The sequence below is a fragment of the Rhinatrema bivittatum genome, chromosome 2 (genome assembly GCF_901001135.1).
Source record: "Rhinatrema bivittatum chromosome 2, aRhiBiv1.1, whole genome shotgun sequence".
NCBI lineage: Eukaryota > Metazoa > Chordata > Amphibia > Gymnophiona > Rhinatrematidae > Rhinatrema > Rhinatrema bivittatum.
The window spans coordinates 336,395,244-336,414,384 of NC_042616.1; the positions used below are offsets into that span (position 1 = coordinate 336,395,244).

The 19,141-nt window shown below is 41.0% G+C and overlaps 1 protein-coding gene across 1 annotated transcript in view; it reads right to left on the minus strand.

Annotated features, from left to right (window-relative positions):
* MLH1 (mutL homolog 1) overlaps window positions 1-19,141 on the minus strand; it is a 180,564-nt gene that overhangs the window by 14,432 nt on the left and 146,991 nt on the right. The window contains 2 exon segments of the mRNA XM_029589829.1: window positions 14,458-14,550; window positions 15,668-15,832. Coding sequence (XP_029445689.1) covers window positions 14,458-14,550; window positions 15,668-15,832 — 258 coding nt within the window.

Genomic DNA, 19,141 nt, shown 5'->3' on the forward strand with positions numbered 1-19,141 from the left:
CTGATTGAGAGATGTTCCCCAATGTTTGGATATGAAACTCCCGACATTGCAATGTTTCAGAAGATAAAAGGATCTTCCTTTCTCAGAGGAGAGATGAATTGTTGGAAATAATTTCAGCAAAATCCCATATGTGCTATAAGAGAAGACAATTAAGTTCCTTTTTTTTTTTAAAAGAAACAATGGGGGTTGAAAATGCTGTACACATCTCAAAATGTGACACAGACATAAAATTGTATTGAGATCACTTACTTGCAAACAATTTGGAAACATAGTTTCTCTGTGCCACACACTTGAGTCTCTTAACTATTTCTGACATCATGCGCCTGTCTTTCGGAGAAAGTTCTTCCTGAAAGGTGGAGTCCCTATGCCGGGATTGCGTTGAGAGATATATGAGTAGATCTGGTAACCCTGCTGTGGGGAAGAGGAGACAGAGCTCACCGAATATGCCCTTGAAGATGGAGATCAAGGTTGGTTGGACAAAATGTCCAGAATAGGCTCTAATTCCCTGGAATGGTTGTGGAGAGGTCTCTCTCCTCATTTTTTGCTTTGGAAGCTGGACAGACTCCCTGGGATGGTCAGACAACGGGCAGAGGCTATTCATCCATGATGTCGGGGAATGTCTCCTGAACCATGAGTTTTTGGGCCTTTGCCAGTTCTGCCGGTCCAGCTTGCTGCACCGTTTCCCAACTTTGATGCACTGTGTCGGCTCCGCTGTGCGTTGAAGCAACATGGCTCTTGCTATGTGTCGCCTTTCCCACTCCATGCATCAGCGCAGTGTGATTGTCCTTCGCCAGGGTGATGTGGCTCTTGTCCTGTGTTGTTTTCCTAGCTTTATGTAAAGCATCATGTTGTTTTACGTCATTAGTGTGATTCGATACTTCCTTGTCAGACGCTTCGAGGTGTGACGTGCGTAGAGACAGATGATGCTGTATGAGCTGGAGCATGTCAGTTTGGTTTGCTTCCCTCGGAAAGTCTTAATTTGAGGTCTTTAGGTGCCTTAGTGACCTTCTCCCCCAAGGCTCCTATCACCCCCGAAAAGGAGACTGTTTCCAGGTGGCCTGATGCCCTATCCTTGCGTCTTGATGCCATCGATGCTGGCTTCATAGAAGCCACCCTCCTGAGTGGATCCTAATGGTGCTTTTTGGGTCCGGTGATGATTGAGTGGAGTGCCTCAGAGACAGAGTGTAGCTTCCTGAGGCAGAGGATCCTTTGTCTCTCTCCATCTTTCAACACTGATATTTTCGAGGCCCTCTGGTGCTGGGCGACATGTGTTCTCAGTTGCAGCATGAGGCCTGATTGTGGTCTGGGCAAAGGTAGAGGTAATAATTGTGACCATCAGTGACAGACATAATCTGTCCGCACTGACAGTACTTGAACCCTGTTTCTTTGACATACCTAGCACTTAAAAGTGCTGTTTTACTTCAATCTTTTCAAGATCTTAAGGAAGAATTTTGGGGTAGAGGATGATTCAGAAATATTCTATCGACACTTAGTGGCTGAGTTGACCCGTTTCATAGATAAAGGTTGGCAGTCTTTGCTTACCGACTCTGTAGTGCACATCCTTATTCAGGATACTCTACCATTAGGGGTGTATCTCTATAAGGCCTTACTGCAAATACAGGTTGTGCAAGAACCACCACTAGGTGTAATACAGCTAGTCTTGACAAATCAGCATTGGAAACGAATCTGGGAGAAAACACATAGAAACATAGAAATGACGGCAGAAGAAGACCAAACGGCCCATCCAGTCTGCCCAGCAAGCTTCACACATTTTTTTTCTCACACAAGATTTCTTTGTGTTTGCTGTGTTGAAATGATGGCAAAGCTTCTCCACAGAGCATACAGATATCCCTTATTCTATGTTAAATTCTCTTCTAATTCCACTGGATTGTATTGGCGGGGTTGTGGCTTTCCAGGCTCCTATATTCACATCTGGTAGTCTTGCAAATTCATTGTGGCTTTTTGGCAGTCCATTTGTCACCTTATTTTGGGAAAGGAGGTAGTTATTAAACCACAGCTATATTTGTTGAGGTTTTGGGGGGGGAACACAACCTCACTAACTCACAAAGGAGATCGGCAGATCATCTTATACATGGCTGGGAGATTTACGAAAGCCTTGATGTGGAAATCGGCTCCTACGCTGAGCTGCTGGCTGAGCCAGGTTCATAAAATTGCTCTAGTGGAAAAGCTTACCCATATGCTGAAACGAAAAATGCTGTTATATGATAAAATTTGGGCTCCCTATTGGGCACATCAGAATAGCCATCCTACCTGACTGCAGATATATGGACATAGTATATAGGCATGATGTATTAGTTCCCAATCATTTTTGTAATTTTGTCAATACGATTTGTTATGCCTAATATCTGTTTTTGCTCCTTTCTGTGTGGGGGGGTATTATTGTTGTTCTGATGAAGGAATGTTTCCTTTCTTTGCTTCTCTCTGGCTCAATGAACCTTTCCAATTCACACACTCCTCCTGCCCAACCAGAGCAAACCTCAAAGGTACCCTGCACATCCCATCCCTCAAAAATGCCCGCCTCACCTCAACAAGGGATCGTGCCCTATCAATTGCTGGCCCCACTCGTTGGAATGCCCTACCTACAAACCTCCACCTTGAGCCCTACCCCTTCAAATTCAAGAAAATGCTAAAGACCTGGCTTTTCCACCAGGCATATCCAGACTAGATCCATGCATTTCATCACATCACCTCATCACCTTACCGTTGACTTCATGCACTCTTAAGTTATTACGTTAACATGTTACCTCTCCAGTTCTCCTTCTCAGGCTCCCCATTATAGCCTGCTCTAATTGCAGCACCGTTGTTGCACCTTGTTGCATTTTGTTGTCCCATCCCCCGTTCATTGTATTTTCCATCTTTTGTTTGATGTAAACTGATATGATGTGCCTACTAATGTCGGTATAGAAAAACTGTTAAATTGTCAGAAATTTAAAGAGGTCATAACAAAGAAAAAGTGCTGTTTGGAGGATCGCTTGCACGAAAGAAAAAAAAATTGAATTTTCACTGAGAATGGAAAGGAGCGAAGTGAGAAAAAATTAAGACTAAGGAATGACACAGTGCACTTTCAAGCAGAAGCTGATGTGCAGGCACAGCAGAACAAAGCTTTGAATGATTGGAGCGGGAGTTCCACATGGTGTGCCGGATGACATCACCAGAAAGTTTTGCTAATTCATCCTGCTCATTGATGGAAAATAAATGATTCACATTTACCCATTCTAGTCCTCTCATGATTTTATATTTATTTATTTGCTTTTATATACCGACATTTGTTGGAGTACATCACATCGGTTCACACTATAACAGTTGGAATAGTATGATTGGGGTGTCTTACTATTGATACATTAATGTTCAGTCCTTAAGGTTTATTGTTATAAACACATATAACATTAAACATTAAGGATTGGAACAATAAGGAACATTATAGACCTCTATCATATCCCCCGCCCTCAGCCGTCTCAGCTCCAAGCTGAACACCCTAACCTCTTTAGCCTTTGCTCAAAGGGGAGTCGTCCCATCCCCTTTATCATTTTAGTTGCCCTTCTCAAATGCAACTATATCTTTTTTGAGATGTGGTGATGAATTGCACCAATACTCAAAGTACAGTCGCACCATGGAGTAATATAGAGACATTATGATATTTTACATTTTATTCACCATTCCCTTCCTAATAATTCCTAACATTCTATTTGCTTTTCTAACTGCTGCAGCACACTGAGCCAATGATTTCAATGTATTATCCACTATGACACCTATACATTTTTCATGAGTGGTAACTCCTAATATGGAACCTAACATCATGTAACAACAGCATGGATTATTTTTCCTTATATGCATAACCTTGCCCTTGTCCATATTAAATTTCATCTGCCATTTGGATGCCCAATCTTCCAGTCTCGCAAGGTCCTCTTGCAATTTATCACAATCCACATGTGATTTATCTACTCTGAATAATTTTGTATCATCTGCAAATTTGATCACCTCACTCACTCATATCCCTTTCCAGATCATTTATAAATATATTTGAAAAGCACTGGTCCAAGTACAGCTGACCTATTTCTTGTATCACACTTCTATGGATAAGCACTGGCTTTCCAAGTCTACCTAGTTAATAACTATTTATTAACTTTTCCTTCAGAACTTTGCAATCCTCTTTTGGATCCCACTATTTTAGTTGCGTTGAACATGTCCTCTGCCAACAGATTACATAGCTCGATTGTGTGCAGAGTGAAAACAATACTTCCTATGATTTGTTAAATCTGCCAGTTGCTAATTTCATGGAGTGTCTCCTAGTCCTCGCGTTGTTTCAAAGGATAAATAAGCATTCCCTATTACCTGTTTCACCCCACTCATGATTTTATAAATTTCAATCATATTCCCTCTGAGGAGTCTCTTTTCCAACTTTTCCAAGCTAAAAAACCCCAAATCTATTAGCCTTTCGCAATAAGAGAGCTTTTCCATCTCCTTTATCATTTCTATTGCTTTTCTCTGTCTGCTGTGTCTTTTTTGAAATGGGGGCAACCAGAATTCTATACAATACTCAAGGTGCAGTTGCACCATGGATCTATACAAAGGCATTATGATATTCTCAGTTTTATTCTTTATTCCTTTCCAAATAATTCCTAACATTCTATTTGTATATTCCACCCAACATCAACACTCTTTCTCGCCTCATCTTATCTTTTATCTTACTTCTCAATCTTGCTCGCCATATCTGTCCCAAAAATGTAAAAAATCTGTTAAAAAGTACTAACCGTCACACGGGTTAATTTCGACCAATCTTATTGAAAATGGCTATAAGGTTTTATTTAGATGTTTGATGTTTATTTAGATGTTTATTTACCCTGTTTGATGTATTTCTAACCTGGTTCAATGTAAACCGATGTGATATGTCTTTTCATGAATGCCGGTATAGAAAAGCCTTTAAATAAATAATAAAATAGATGGCATTTCACTCATGAAAAACTACATAGATTTTTCCCTTCTGTTTCGGATAAGTGTTGGAAGGAATGTAATGGACTAAGGACCTTCTTTCATCTTTGGTGGGACTGCCCGACTGAGTAGTCCTACTGGAAAGAGATTTCAGGATGGATTAACTCTCTATTCCAGTTTTCTATGGAACTTTCACCGGTACAAGCCCTTCTGAATGCTTCCTTTGCTATAGGGGATAAATATAAACAAACTGGTTAAGCAAATATTGGTAACTGCCCATTGTGAATTAGCTTGAAAGTGGAGAGATTCAACTGTTCCCTCTATTCAAACTGTTTATGCTAGAATGGATGTGCTCGATTGGTTGGGGATGATTATAGTTTATAAGAACAAAACTAGTACCCAATTCAACAAGGTCTGGTCACCTTATGTTAAGTGAAGATCCCATTTCTGAAATCTTTGATTGTAGATTTTGTTTTCTTTTCTTTCTCATTTTGTTTTCTCTTTTTTCTGTTCTACTTCTAATTGTTAGTTACGCTGTGGAAAGGTTAGAAGGTTATGGTTACCAATTGCCTTGTCAGATTTTTTGAGCACTGGGTTTGGGTGGGGTGGGATGCTATGTAAAAGCTCTGGAGACACTTGTAGTGTAAATCTTGCTTTATAAAACACAGTTAGTCTGATTTGGATTTATTATTCCGTTATTGTGATGGACAGGTTGATGCCAAGGTTTTCTATTTTGACAATGTAAAACATTTACTGTATTTTTCGCTCCATAAGACACTTTTTTTTCCCCAAAAGGGGGGGAAAATGTCTGTGCATCTTATGGAGCGAATATTTAAAAAAAAATAAAAAAACCAAACTACAACCAATGTTTTTTTTGTCCCTATTCCCCATCGAAACCCTTTAAATTTAATTAACTACAACCCCCCACCCTCCTGACACCCCCCAAGACTTGCCAAAAGTCCCTGGTGGTCCAGCGGGGGGTCTGGAGCGATGTCCTGCACTTGGGCTGTCGGCTGCCAGTATTCAAAATGGCAAAAAAAAAAAAAAAATGGTGTGCTAAACCGGCTCTGTTCCCAGGCGTCTGTGCATCTTATGGAGCAAATTAGGGTAGGGCATAAAATGTTTTTTGGGTTTTTTTTGTCCCCATTCCCCATCCCAACCCTTTAAATTTAACTACAACCCCCCACCCTCCTGATTTCCCCCCCCAAAGACTTGCCAAACATCCATGGTGGTCCAGCGGGGGTCTGGAGCGATGTCCTGCACTTGGGCTGTCGGCTGCCAGTATTCAAAATGGCACCGATAGATGCCCCTGTGACATAGATTACTATGTCACAGGGGCTACCGGTGCCATTGGTTGGCCCCTGTCACATGGTAGGAGCACAAGATGTCGCTGGCCGTCTATTGCTCCTACCATGTGACAGGGGCCGACCAATGGCACCAGTAGCCCCTGTGACATAGTAAGGGCAAAGGTTATCGGTGCCATTTTGAATACTGGCAGCCAACGGCCCAAGTGCAGGAGATTGCTCCAGACTCCCGCTGGACCACCAGGGACGTTTGGCAAGTCTTCGGGGGGGGGGGGGAAATCAGGAGGGTGGGGGGTTGTAGTTAAATTTAAAGGGTTGGGATGGGGAATGGGGACAAAAAAAAACCCAAAAAACATTTTATGCTCTACCCTAATTTGCTCCATAAGATGCACAGACGCCTGGGAACAGAGCCGGTTTAGCACACCATTTTTTTTTTTTTTTAATTTTCCCGCTCTGAATCCTAGGTGCGTCTTATTGTCAGGTGCGTCTTATGGAGTGAATAATACAGTAATTGGTATATTATGGTGTAAGTACACTTGACACTTTGTTTATATTTGTATTGAAGTGGTTTCCAATAAAAATATTTCAATTAAAAAACTAAAAAAGTGCTGACGATCACAACCTCCATTGGTAGGCCATTTCAGGCCTCCTCATTTTCAACCTTGGTACTTACAAGACTAATACGTAAACCAAAACCTACGACCCTCTCCATATCTTACTACTAAGCTTTGTAATAATTCCTCATAGCCAACAAAATTCAGCCTCCTCATGCTCACCGACGTTTGGACTTTAACAATGGTTTCTCCATTCAGATTACCCCAGACATCATGGAAACCCAGTACAGTTCTACCACTGCTGTTTGGGGCTATAATTGCCACTCCATGTAGATTACCCCAATGACTTCCTGAAGCCCAATGCAAACTGCTGTTTTGGGTTCTAACCATTGCTCCATGCAGGTTACTCCAGTGCTTCTTTACCATTCCCTTTTGCTACTAGGGCTCATCTGACTTATACCCAGCTTTTAAAAAAAATTCCTTTACTGTTTTTGTCTCTATCACTTCCACTATGAATCCATTCCAAGCATTCATCACCCTCTCCATGAAGAAATATTTTCAGATGCTGTTCTTACCTTCTGGAGCCTCATACCATGGCTTCTTGTTCTAGAGCACTCTTTCCTTTGAAAATGGTTTACTTCTTTTGCCTAATTTATATCTTTGTGGTATTTAAATGTCTCTATCATATCTCTCCATCTTTTCTTTTCTCTAGAGTATACATATTGAGATCCCTAAGTCTCAAGTCATATGATTTATGTTGTACACCTGGCATCATTTTTGCTTCCTTTTTCTGGATGCTTCCACACTGTCAATATTCTTTCAGAGGAAAGGCCTTCAGAACTGGACACAATATTCCAGTTGAGGTCTCATCAATGGGGTTTGAGCCTTTACAAGTTCTGAAAAGGCTCAAACCCCTCCTCCATTTCCAAGATTTCAGGACTGTCCCTTCAATCCACTCTCTTCTCTAAAAATGACTACTGTAACACTCTCCTCCTTGGGCTCCCCATCTCTTCCACCAAACCGCTACAGATGCTCCAGAACGCAGCGGCTAGAATCTTAACCAACACCATCCGGGGATCACACATCACTCCTATCCTCCGGAACCTACACTGGCTGCCAATAAAATACAAAATCTTGCACAAATCACTCACCACAATACACAAAACCATCCATAAACAGCTACAACTAGATCTGCAAATCCCACTCAAACTATACTCCTCCTCAAGACCCATCAGAGAAGCATATAAAGGAACCCTCTAACAAAAGCCACGTGGCTATCAACTACCAAAGAACGAGCTTTCTCTACTGCAGGCCCTGCCATTTGGAATAACATGCCCACAGACCTCAGACTGGAACCCTGCCTTCTAACCTTTCGAAAAAAACTTAAGACTTGGCTTTTCCTTCAAGCCTTCCCTTAGCTTCCTAAACTGTCAATATACTACCCATCCAGACTCTATTCCCTGACTAGACACCCTACCTATTCTTCGGTGCTATATATTTTTATTTATTTAGTTCCGCTGTCCTGTGTTTCTGGCTGCCCTAGCCCCCCAAGTTCTATTTCCTTGTTTTATGTAACTTTTTGCTTCTCTGTGAATAGGTCTATTAAGTTAATCCCCACGTTCCATGTAAACCGATTTGATATGAATCTATTCATGAAGGTCGGTATAGAAAAGTAATAAATAAATAAATAAATAAAATGTTCAGAGGCATTATCCTTTTTTCTGTTGGTTAAGCCTCCCCCTATCATTATTATTACAAGGATTTATTACTTACTCTCCTACTATGGTTCTCAGAGCAAGATACATGATTATCAGGTGGTCTATGTATGTATAATAAGGGCTATATTTAATATGTTAAAATTAAATATATAGAAGAATATATGGTACAGTTATGACTGTTACATATTATACAGTGTGGTATAAATTATACAGTTCTGCAGCATGTGGATAAATATGTAGCATACAATGGTCAGTGCTGTGGGCAGTAGGGGATGGGAAAGTAGGCTTGGTTAAAAAGTTAAGTTTGACCATGCGATGGAAAGTCAATATATTAGTTGTGAATCTGGTCTGTTGGGAGAGAATTCCAGAGCCTGGGAAGGAACAAGGAGAAAGCAAACTTGTGCGTTTGGGCAAGTCTGGAGTCACAGAAGCTCTCCTGTTTCAGATCTTAGCCTGTGGGAAGGTTTGTAGGGGGACAGGCAGTCTCGTAGATAGGTAGGGCCTAATTATTTTTACAATCTGAAGGCTATACATAGGGTTTTGAATTGGACCTGGTAGGGAATTGGAAGCCAATGGAGGTCTTGAAGTATTGGAGTAATGTGTTCCCTGTAATTTAACCCAGATAGCATCCAGACAACAGCATTCTGTACTAGCTGTAGGCAATGAAGAAGTTTTTGTGGGAAGCCTACATCCAGTGTGTTACAGTAGTCCAGTCAAGAAAGGGCAAAAATGTAAGTCAGGGTGCCAGGTAGCCTTTCTCCAGGAATGGTTTTATCTGGTTGTATTGCCTAAGGTGGTAGTGAGGCTCCTGGCAGTTATGGATATTTGTAAGCCCAAGTGTAGTCTGGAGTCCAGGATGATTCCCAGGCTCAGGGCTTCATATTTTATTGCAAAGTTGAACATCAATTTGAAGGTGTCATGTGGGGAGGGCGCTGTGTCTAAGACTAGTACCTCTGGCATCCTAGCATCCCTCTGGCTTTGTCAACTGCCTTATCACACTGTTTTGAGCTCATTAGACACTATCACTCTGAGGTCTCTCTCCTGGCCAGTGCACATCAGCTTCTCGCACCCAATCACGTATTGCTCCCTTAGATTTCCCCATCACAAACACATGACTCAACCTTTTTGCACTGAATCTTTAATGCCAAGCATTAGCCCACTTTTTGAGCTTTCTTAGATAATTTCTCTTTCTTTCTGCTCCCTCCATTGTGTCCACTATGTTGCAGGTCTTAGTGTCATCTGCAAAAAGGCAAAAACATTTCTTCCTACCCCCTCCACAATATCACTCACAAAGATGCTGAATAGAACCAGTTCCAGGACCCATCCCAAATGCACTCCATTAATCACCTTTCTTTCCTCGGAATATATTTCATTTACCACAACTCTTTGTTATCTAACCCTCAATCGGTTTATAATCTAGTCCACCATCTTAAGTCCTATTCCTTAGACTATTTGTGTGTGTTATACATAGGTCTTCCATATAATTCTATCACACCTCCCCAGTTAATTCAAAATGCAGCAGCAAGATTACTTACCAATACCCAGAAATACAAACATATTGCCCCAGATTTGCAAACCCTATACTGGTTACTGATTGAATTTAGGATGTAATACAAACTTGCCACTCTGGTTCAGAATTTATTATATCAAGTAAAATCACCATGGGGCATTAGTTCTCTTAAATTCTATGTACCATCCAAACCATCTTCTGAAGCACTATTAGAAAACCCCACTGTCCGAACAGTAAAACTGGCATCTACGCAGGAGAAAGCATTTTCACTGGCCGGGCCCTTACTCTGGAATACTCTCCCACAAAACATACAACTTCTTATAAATAAAAAGATTATAAAACAGCTTTAAAAATATTTTTTCACAACTGCCTTTCCCTCGACTCCACCCTAGTTCTCTTCCAGTGATGCAGCAGCCTTATATCATTGTGAGACCTCAGTTTGTTGAGCTCTCGCCCCACTAATTATAAGAGAATATAAACAATTCTTTTGTATTTACTTGTATCATACGATCCTTGTTTTAACTGATTGTATATGCGTATACTTGCTTCCATGCTTGTATCATTGTAACCTGCCCTGAACTCTGGAGGGCACAGGCTAAACATAATTTTAAATAAAAATAAATTTTTTAAATTAAATAAGCCTCCTGTGTAGGTTGGTATCCAGTGCTCATCTGCTATCTAGTTCACTGGTCACCTAAACTGAAGAAATTGATCAGATTTTCTTGACACTATCTTCCTCTGGTAAAGACATGCTGCCTCAGATCCCACAATCCAGCGGATTCAAGATGCTTCGCTATCCTATCCTTTAGAAGAGTCTCCATTAAATTTTCCCACCAAAGTCAGGTTAACTAGTGTGTAATTTACAACTTCCTCCCTATTATCACTTCTATAAAGAGGAACATCTATCCTTTTCCAGTATCACAGAACCACTCCCGTGTGCAAAGATCTATTGAGCAGGACCTTCAGTGGATCAGCCCAAACTCCTTTGAGTGTCCTTAATATCCTAGGGCTCAATGTAATAAAGTGCGTTCAGCTGAACACATATTTTTATGTATGTTCAACTTTATTTCCTATTTAACAAGGAGTTTAGAGCACAAAAAATGCGTGCACAAATTGGTATTATTTCATGCAAATCCAGTGCATTAGCTATTATTTATTTTTATTTTTTTATTTGAACAGTTTTATATACCGACAACCGTTTGCACATCGTGTCGGTTCACATGTAACTAACTAACCACGGTTATATAGGCATTGCCTTCACAATGAACAGGTAACGATAAGATGCAATAACAAAGAAGCTAGATAAATTAGTGGGAGGGATTCAACTGGGAGTAGCATGAGAAGGGAACTAGGGGGGAGAGAAAACAATAACAAAACAGGATAAGGTTATATACAGAGTTCCACGATGAGTTCGTAGATAATGCTGGTTCTTGTTTATGTAACCGTCTCTTTTTAGTCAGTAAGGAGGCCCAGACAACTGATCCGTAAAGATAGACTTTTATTGCCAGCAAGATGCAGCTAAGACAAAGGCTCAGTACAACTGCATGCCACGCCCCCTTTGGAGCAAACCTTTATACACTTTACAGTTCTTATCTTTCACACATGCGTTCTGGTTTTGCTGAACAAACATTTTACAAACTGCTGAGCGAGCATATTCCAGCTGAAGGGGCTACTGACCCCCTCCCTAGACACCCTGGAACTTTCGTGAAACTTCTCCCATGTTCTGCAGGAGAGGCTGCTGGGACTTGCAGTTCTGGAAAGGAATTCGCGAGTCTGCAGTAATACAGCCCATCACATAATACATCCATTGTTCTAATCTAGGTTACAGCAGTGAAAGCTTATCAGAGAATAAGAACAGCGAAGCCAAAAAAATGAAAATGTGCAATGTGCTGACAGAGAGTTTCTCAATGTCCTAATTACAGCTGTATTGCAGACTGTAAGTAAACCCGTCATGAAGCAGGGAATTCTGGTACATGAAGTCCTTTGTCAGGTTGAAGCGTTCAGACTCCTTCATTTAGGGGAAGGAAGAGGGGAGAAGGGGCTAGTGAGGGTAAATGTTGGAGGAAGGTCAAGTGAGGGTAAATATTGGAGGAAGGTCAAGGAAGGGGAGGGTCAGTAGGCGAAGGTGAAGGAGGGTAGGCTTGGAGGAAGAGCCAGGTATTACTCCCCAATGCAGAAGGGTGCATGAGCTTAACTCATGTTTTCTTCATGGCCACTTGGTTGTCAGTCTGGATGAAGATTCTCTTTCCCTAAAGAAGGTGAGAGAAAGCCCTAAGTGCACAGTGAATGACTCGCAGCTCCAGGTGGCTTTGCCAATAACTTTCCACTGGGGCTACAACTACTGGGTCCACCCAACACCAATATGTGCTTCCCATCCCTTTGTAGAGGCATTAGTAGACAGAGTTACTTGATGTGGTAGAATATGCAGTGGAAAAACTGACCTTCAGAACTTCCACATTCATTCACCACTTAAGGGATGCTTTCAACCCTGGGGTCACAGAGATGTGATGGAACAATGGCTAATAGAACTGATCCCATTGGCTTCAGGCACACAACTGGATCCAAATGTGCAGACAGGTCAGCAAAACCACATAACACTATAGCAGCCATACTTTCTGAGAAGGAGCAGGATCAGCCCTGCTGATGTTCAGGCCTGTTGAAGGAGAGACCTTACTAGGACCATCAGCAATGCAGATCTTTAATTGGTGTGAATTGTTTTTTCCTGATCAGAACTCCTATGAGCTGAATTCTCTGAGATAGTCAATTTTGCCAAGTCAAAACTGGGTTCTAAGAAACCCAATGACTGAAGGAGCCATATAGTCTTCAAGTAATTCCAGGAATCCTGAGGGAGATGGACTAGTCACCAACCAATTGTCCAGACTCCCTACTAATGAAGCTGTGCTGCCAATACCACAAGGCATTCAGGGCCACTGAAAGGTTGGTAGTGCACGCCATTCACCACAAACCTAAGGAACTTCTAGTGGGCAGGATGAATGGGAATGTGGCGTAAGTTATCTTTCAGATCCAGAACACACATCCGATCCCTTGGCTGAATGAAAAGAATCTAAGAGGTGTCTTTGGAAGACAGATGCTTGTAGGAAAAACTACTACTAGCTGGTAGGAACCAGTTGGTCCCCCCCACAGATGACAACAACTGTAAAATGGACTGATGTACCTTAATCAGAGACACTGTCTCTTATAATCTGTCACCAAGTTGTCTCCTGTAAATGGTACTTGCACAAAACTATCATGCGCATCTTCTTGAAGGCCACTTGCTTGCAACCCTACATATCTTTAGACTCTTATGGAAGCAGCTGAATTCCTGACCACGGTATCAAAAGCTTTGTAAATAGAACAGATTAAGTGCTTCTCACAGTCCTTCATGTCCTCCACTGCTACAGTGGAAGTCTGATGATCCTGTCAAAAGCTTTAGGTTTGCATGCATTCATGCAAATACTGCTCCATATAGAACTGGTGAACAACAATCCAAGCACTCAGCACGGAAAAACTTTTTTCCCTAAATGTATCCAGAGTTTTTTGATCTTTTCCAAGAGATGTGCTGCAGTAATCATGAGTAGCAGAAGCATAAACAAGGCTGTAAAAAAACCACAAAGGCCAAAAAACAAAAATTTTAAGTCAGACTGGGACACATGCATTCAGAACCTCAGACGAAGAAAGACTGAGGGACTCATGACACAGCGTATATGCAGGAATTCCCACGCATACTCCTTAATGTCTTTACTAAACTCTAACAAATGGGTTGCTGCTAGCGCTGTCAGAGGCCATCATCTATATGTTATGGCTAATTTATGCCTGTTTGTCAATGAAAAATCCTCATAATGCCTTGCCCAAGTGCCCCATCATTATGGAAGCAGCATTTGCAATGTATATACATTTCCACTCAGTATCTTAGTCTCTCTGAAAAATATGACACCTAGAACTCAATTTGTGCCAGCCGGGATACTAGTTTTAGGGATGTGGACACTGAATTAAACCATCAATAGTGTTCCCACTAGCTACTACAGATTTTTCCCAACAATTATAACTTTTGGTCACCACCTATTCAGAGTCAGACACACAACTAGAAAACCGAATCCCTGTGTCAACCCTGTCAGTCAGTTGCTCTTCACCAGGGACAAATTGTCTATTATATTCATTTTCATATTACATGATCTTCCCCCACCCATAATCATAAGCATTAATGGATGGGCTCAGTGGGATCAAATAGAGAGGCCTGCATCAAAGACTGAGGCCCAGTTTGAAGGCATTTGGAGCTGAGAGAGAGCAGCACAGCAATAATCTTGAGTATTAGGAAAAAAAAATAAAATTAAAAAAAAAAAAGGCTGGGGAGTTGAATCAGTATATGAAAGAAACAAGCTATTAGTAGTTAATCAAAGAAACTGAGATATCTGCTAATTTACCTCTGTAGCCAAACGCAGGATAAACAATGGCAAGCCTTCCAAGGGGGGGACATAGTTGTCAATCAAAAGCGGTAATCCTGTGAGGTTTCCCTCCTGTTAATAAAATGTACACTTTCACAAAAAGTGTGTTTACACCTTGGGAATATATGCACATCTGTTATTGAAAGAAACAAGCACTAAACACATTTGTCTCTGCTTCCTCCCCAGCCCCTTCCTCATTAAATTCAAGCGTCTCACATCTCTGCCCTTCCTATATCTCAGACCTTGCATTCTGTGCTCTGCATAGGGCTCTCTGTTGTCTGTCCCCTTAGCTCACTTTTGCTTCTTTCTTATACCATGCTGTCCCTGATCTCTGGAAATCACTCCCCTCGCTATAACAGTCTAACATGCACACCTTTCCACCTTCCTGAAGGCACATTGCCCTTATAGAGACTAATCTTCAAAAGGTCTAGCTGGAACTAGAGTTCCCCAGCTAGATCAGCAGGGGTGAAAATTGCACCCCTCCAAGCAGGTAAATGTATCTGACTGGTTCCACTATTACACTAGACAGCTTTATTTACCCATGGACAAAATAGACCAGGAAAATGTAGGCATAGATTTGATTTCAAATTTTGTGCGTGTTCTTGCCCAGCAGATATAGCAGATGCAAGGTCTGCAAATACTTTTGTTCCCGCATACCTTGTAGCTAATTTTCAAAAGGAACTACCCATGTATATAAGTATCCATAGACCTTGCACCTAGGGGGCAAGTGAAACTTTCTCCTTTAAGACTCAAACTGACATTCACCAAGTTGAAATACTCCCTGCCCATTCAGTTTAGTCTACCAGTGCAATCCCTTAGCAAATTACCTCATCTTCATCTCACACAGATCTCTCCATCTCGTCTCATATAAACTGTAAACTCTTTCAGGAAGGGGACTCCCTTAACTATCTGTATATCTAGGATATGTGTTTTCATTTACTGCATTCCTGCTCTAACTTATCTGTTTGTTGTGTGCAGTCCAATATACAATCTCTCCACTATATAAAAATATTTAAAAAATAGTGATAGTGAATAAAATTTACTAAAAAACAACAAAAAAAAACAAAACCAGAACCAAGAGTTTCATGTTGAACAAAGTTATTTCTGTGAAGCTGCAATGAGAAGGTATCAGCAGGTAAGACCTAAGAATGTGCTCTTAAATGAAACAAATGAAGGGAAAAGATCTCACCCCATCAATCTCAAGTGAAAAGTAGTCCTTCAGCATCTCGGATTTTTTCTGTAGAAACTGGACAATGTACTCAGCAAGTCCTTCCTTTGGCCCATCCTCTTCTGTCCAACCACTTTCAGGGCTGTCCAAGGCCAGCATAGCTAGATCATACAGAGGCGCTGGCTCCTACAAACAACCAGGACTTTTAACACTAGCACCAACATGTGTACCAGCTGGGACCGATAATTGATATCCCCCCCGCCGCAATCCCACGTTTCATATTCTGCACATTACCACAAGTTCTCACCCCAACATTCAGATCATTCGAAAGCAGTTTAGCTTGACTGGTTCATTGGATTTTAGATTTCGCTACTCCAAATCTAAATCCAACCCCATGATTCATTTTTCTCATTATCAGAACCTTAGCTGTACTGCCTGATCCAGAGTACAAGATGACTTCTATATTGTGACAACACTCGCAGCACCAGTAAATTGCAAGTCTACACACTTTGAATATGTATTTGATCTATAATCTTTATACATCCATTTTCATATTGTTTGTATTTTTCCCCCACAGTTTTTTCATCTATTCTCAAAGTGAGAATGCACACATACTTTGGCTTTGAAAGCAATGCAAAGGCTTTAAAATGCAATCTAGGCAGGTACGTTTCTTCCCCCAATCCTGAACATGCTCCTGGAAATGCCTCTTCTCGGGGCAGCCCCAAGTACCCATGCTGTCCCACAATGCACAGACTTTTAGCTGCACTGATTGGGCAAATTTCAGACAGCCAAATAAGACAGGTAAGACTGCTCTGAATATTCTCCAAAAGCTTACTGAAATATCAGGAAACAGGGGCTGTTGGAGATTATTTTTATAAAATAAGAACATGCCATACTGGGTCAGACCAAGGGTCCATTAAGCCCAGCATCCTGTTTCCAACAGTGGCCAATCCAGGCCATAAGAACCTGGTAAGTTCCCAAAAACTAAGTCTATCCCATGTTACTGTTGCTAGTAATAGCAGTGGCTATTTTCCAAGTCAACTTAATTAATAACAGGTAATGGACTTCTCCTCCAAGAACTTATCCAATCCTTTTTTAAACCCAGCTACACTAACTGCACTAAGATCATAAGAAATTGCCATACTGGGTTAGACCAAGAGTCCATCAAGTCCAGCATCCTGTTTCCAACAGTGGCCAATCCATGCTACAAGTACCTGGCAAATACCCAAACACTAAATAGATCCCATTGTACTGATGCCAGTAATAGCAGTGGCTATTTTCTAAGACAACTTGATTAATAGCAGTTAATGGACTTCTTCTCCAAGAACGTATCCAAATTGTTTTTAAAACCCAGCTACACTAACTGCACTAACCACAACCTCTGGCAACAAATTCCAGAGTTTAATGTGCACTGAGTGAAAAAGAATTTTCTTCAATTTGTTTTAAATGTGCTACATGCTAACTTCATGGAGTGTCCCCTAATCCTTCTATTGTCCAAAAGAGTAAATAACCGATTCACAAGTCATTGTATTTCAATGGGCCAGTACTATATCTTTTTTTTATAAGCTGTAAGAAGCTTCATCTTATCTGCAAAGTTCAACATTTTTGCTAAAATTGATCTTGGTCTTGAAATATTTTGAGAGAGTTGCTGCACACCATGCACCCTTTCTACTCTGATGGGCTCAGTGGCTAGCAAGAGACCAATCATTTCTGGAAGCCATTCCTGAATTAAGTGCATTAAATTAGAATTCTTAACTGTTTCTGGGACCCCAATGATGCTGAGATTATTCCTTCTACTTCTATTTTCTTGGTATCAGTCTAGGCAGTCTAATAGGCTTCCATTTCCCTTTTTTATATTAGTAATCTCAGTTTCCAGATGATCAGTTACCATTTCCTGGGAAACAATGCAATTTTCTAGGCCACCAATCTTGGTTTTTTGTGTCTCCAAACTGTCTTTAAGCTCGTCAATATATCATTACCTGATCCTTATAAGCCCTCTTGGGGGCTTTTATCAGATTTCTTAGACTTAGAAGACCCGAGTACACACACAGTCTTCTTTTGGTACAAGACCCTACATAAGCAGCAAACCATGTCCAGTTTTGGGGACTTGTAGAGGGTTGGAATAAAGAACTGGAGATCAAATTGACTTTGGCATACTATGCTGGGTGCTTTTCACGAGCTCAAACAATCTCTCAGTGTTAATCTTAAGGAAACTCAGTTTAAATTTCTTCACAAGTTTTACATGTCTTCTAAAGCAGCTAGAAGATTTGGTATTATAGACGGGGCATTGCAAGAAATGTGGAGAGGTGGAAAGCACGTTGGGTCGTCAATTTTGGATGTGTCCCGCTCTCCAAAGATTTTGGAGCAATGTTCAAAGATATCTGCATAGGCTAAATGGTATAATGTTCCCACTGGTGGTAAATGTATATTTATGAGATAACATGAGGGGTGTCCCTAATAGATATACTAAATGGTGGTGTAGATTGACAATATTATTAGCAAAGAAACGTATCTTACAGAAATGGCTATCTTCTGACCCACCTACCTTGACACATCTGAGAAACTTAGTTTACCAAACCTGTATATTGGAAAAGTATATTGAAAAAATGGAGTGGTCTTGAAAGAGAAGGTGGGAGGTTTATCTAAACTCCTTGTCCCCCCAAGTGAAATGTTTAATTGTTAATGATATGCCGACATGACCATGATATATAGTATCCCTCCCACTAGTGATAGCGTGAATATAGTAGGGAAAATAACCAAAGAAGTCCAAACAAATGAATTCCCCAAAAGCAAAATAATCTATGTGTCTTGAATACACTAACCACATCCCCTGGCAACAAATTCCAAAGCTTAATTGTGCATTGAGTGAAAAAGAACTTTCTCCGATTAGTTTTAAATGTGCCACATGCTAACTTCATGGAGTGCCCCCTAGTCTTTCTATTATCCAAAGGAGTAAATAACCAATTCACATTTACCCGTTCTAGACCTCTCATGATTTTAAACACCTCTATCATATCCCCCCTCAGCCATCTTTTCTCCAAGCTGAACAGTCCTAATTCTTTAGTCTTTCCTCATAGGGGAGTTGTTCCATTCCCTTTATCATTTTGGTCACCCTTCTCTGTACCTTCTCCATCGCAACTATATCTTTTCTGAGATGCAGCAACCAGAATTGTGCACAGTATTCAAGGTGCGGTCTCACCATGAAGCGATACAGAAGCATTATGACATTTTCTGTTTTATTCACCATTCCCTTCCTAATAATTCCTAACATTCTGTTTGGGAATTATTAGAAACAGGTATTGACAGAAACCAAACACTGTTGCTCTGCACACTTGTCATCCAAACTTGCATAAAAATATACTATCACACAGAGGGGGTTAGGCGGAATGGGAGGCCAGACGTCCATTATGTTCTGCCTCCTTTAACTGCCTACCTGGCAGATCCATAATGCCCACATAGGGGGAAGGTAAATAGAATCACTGTGTGTTCATCAGT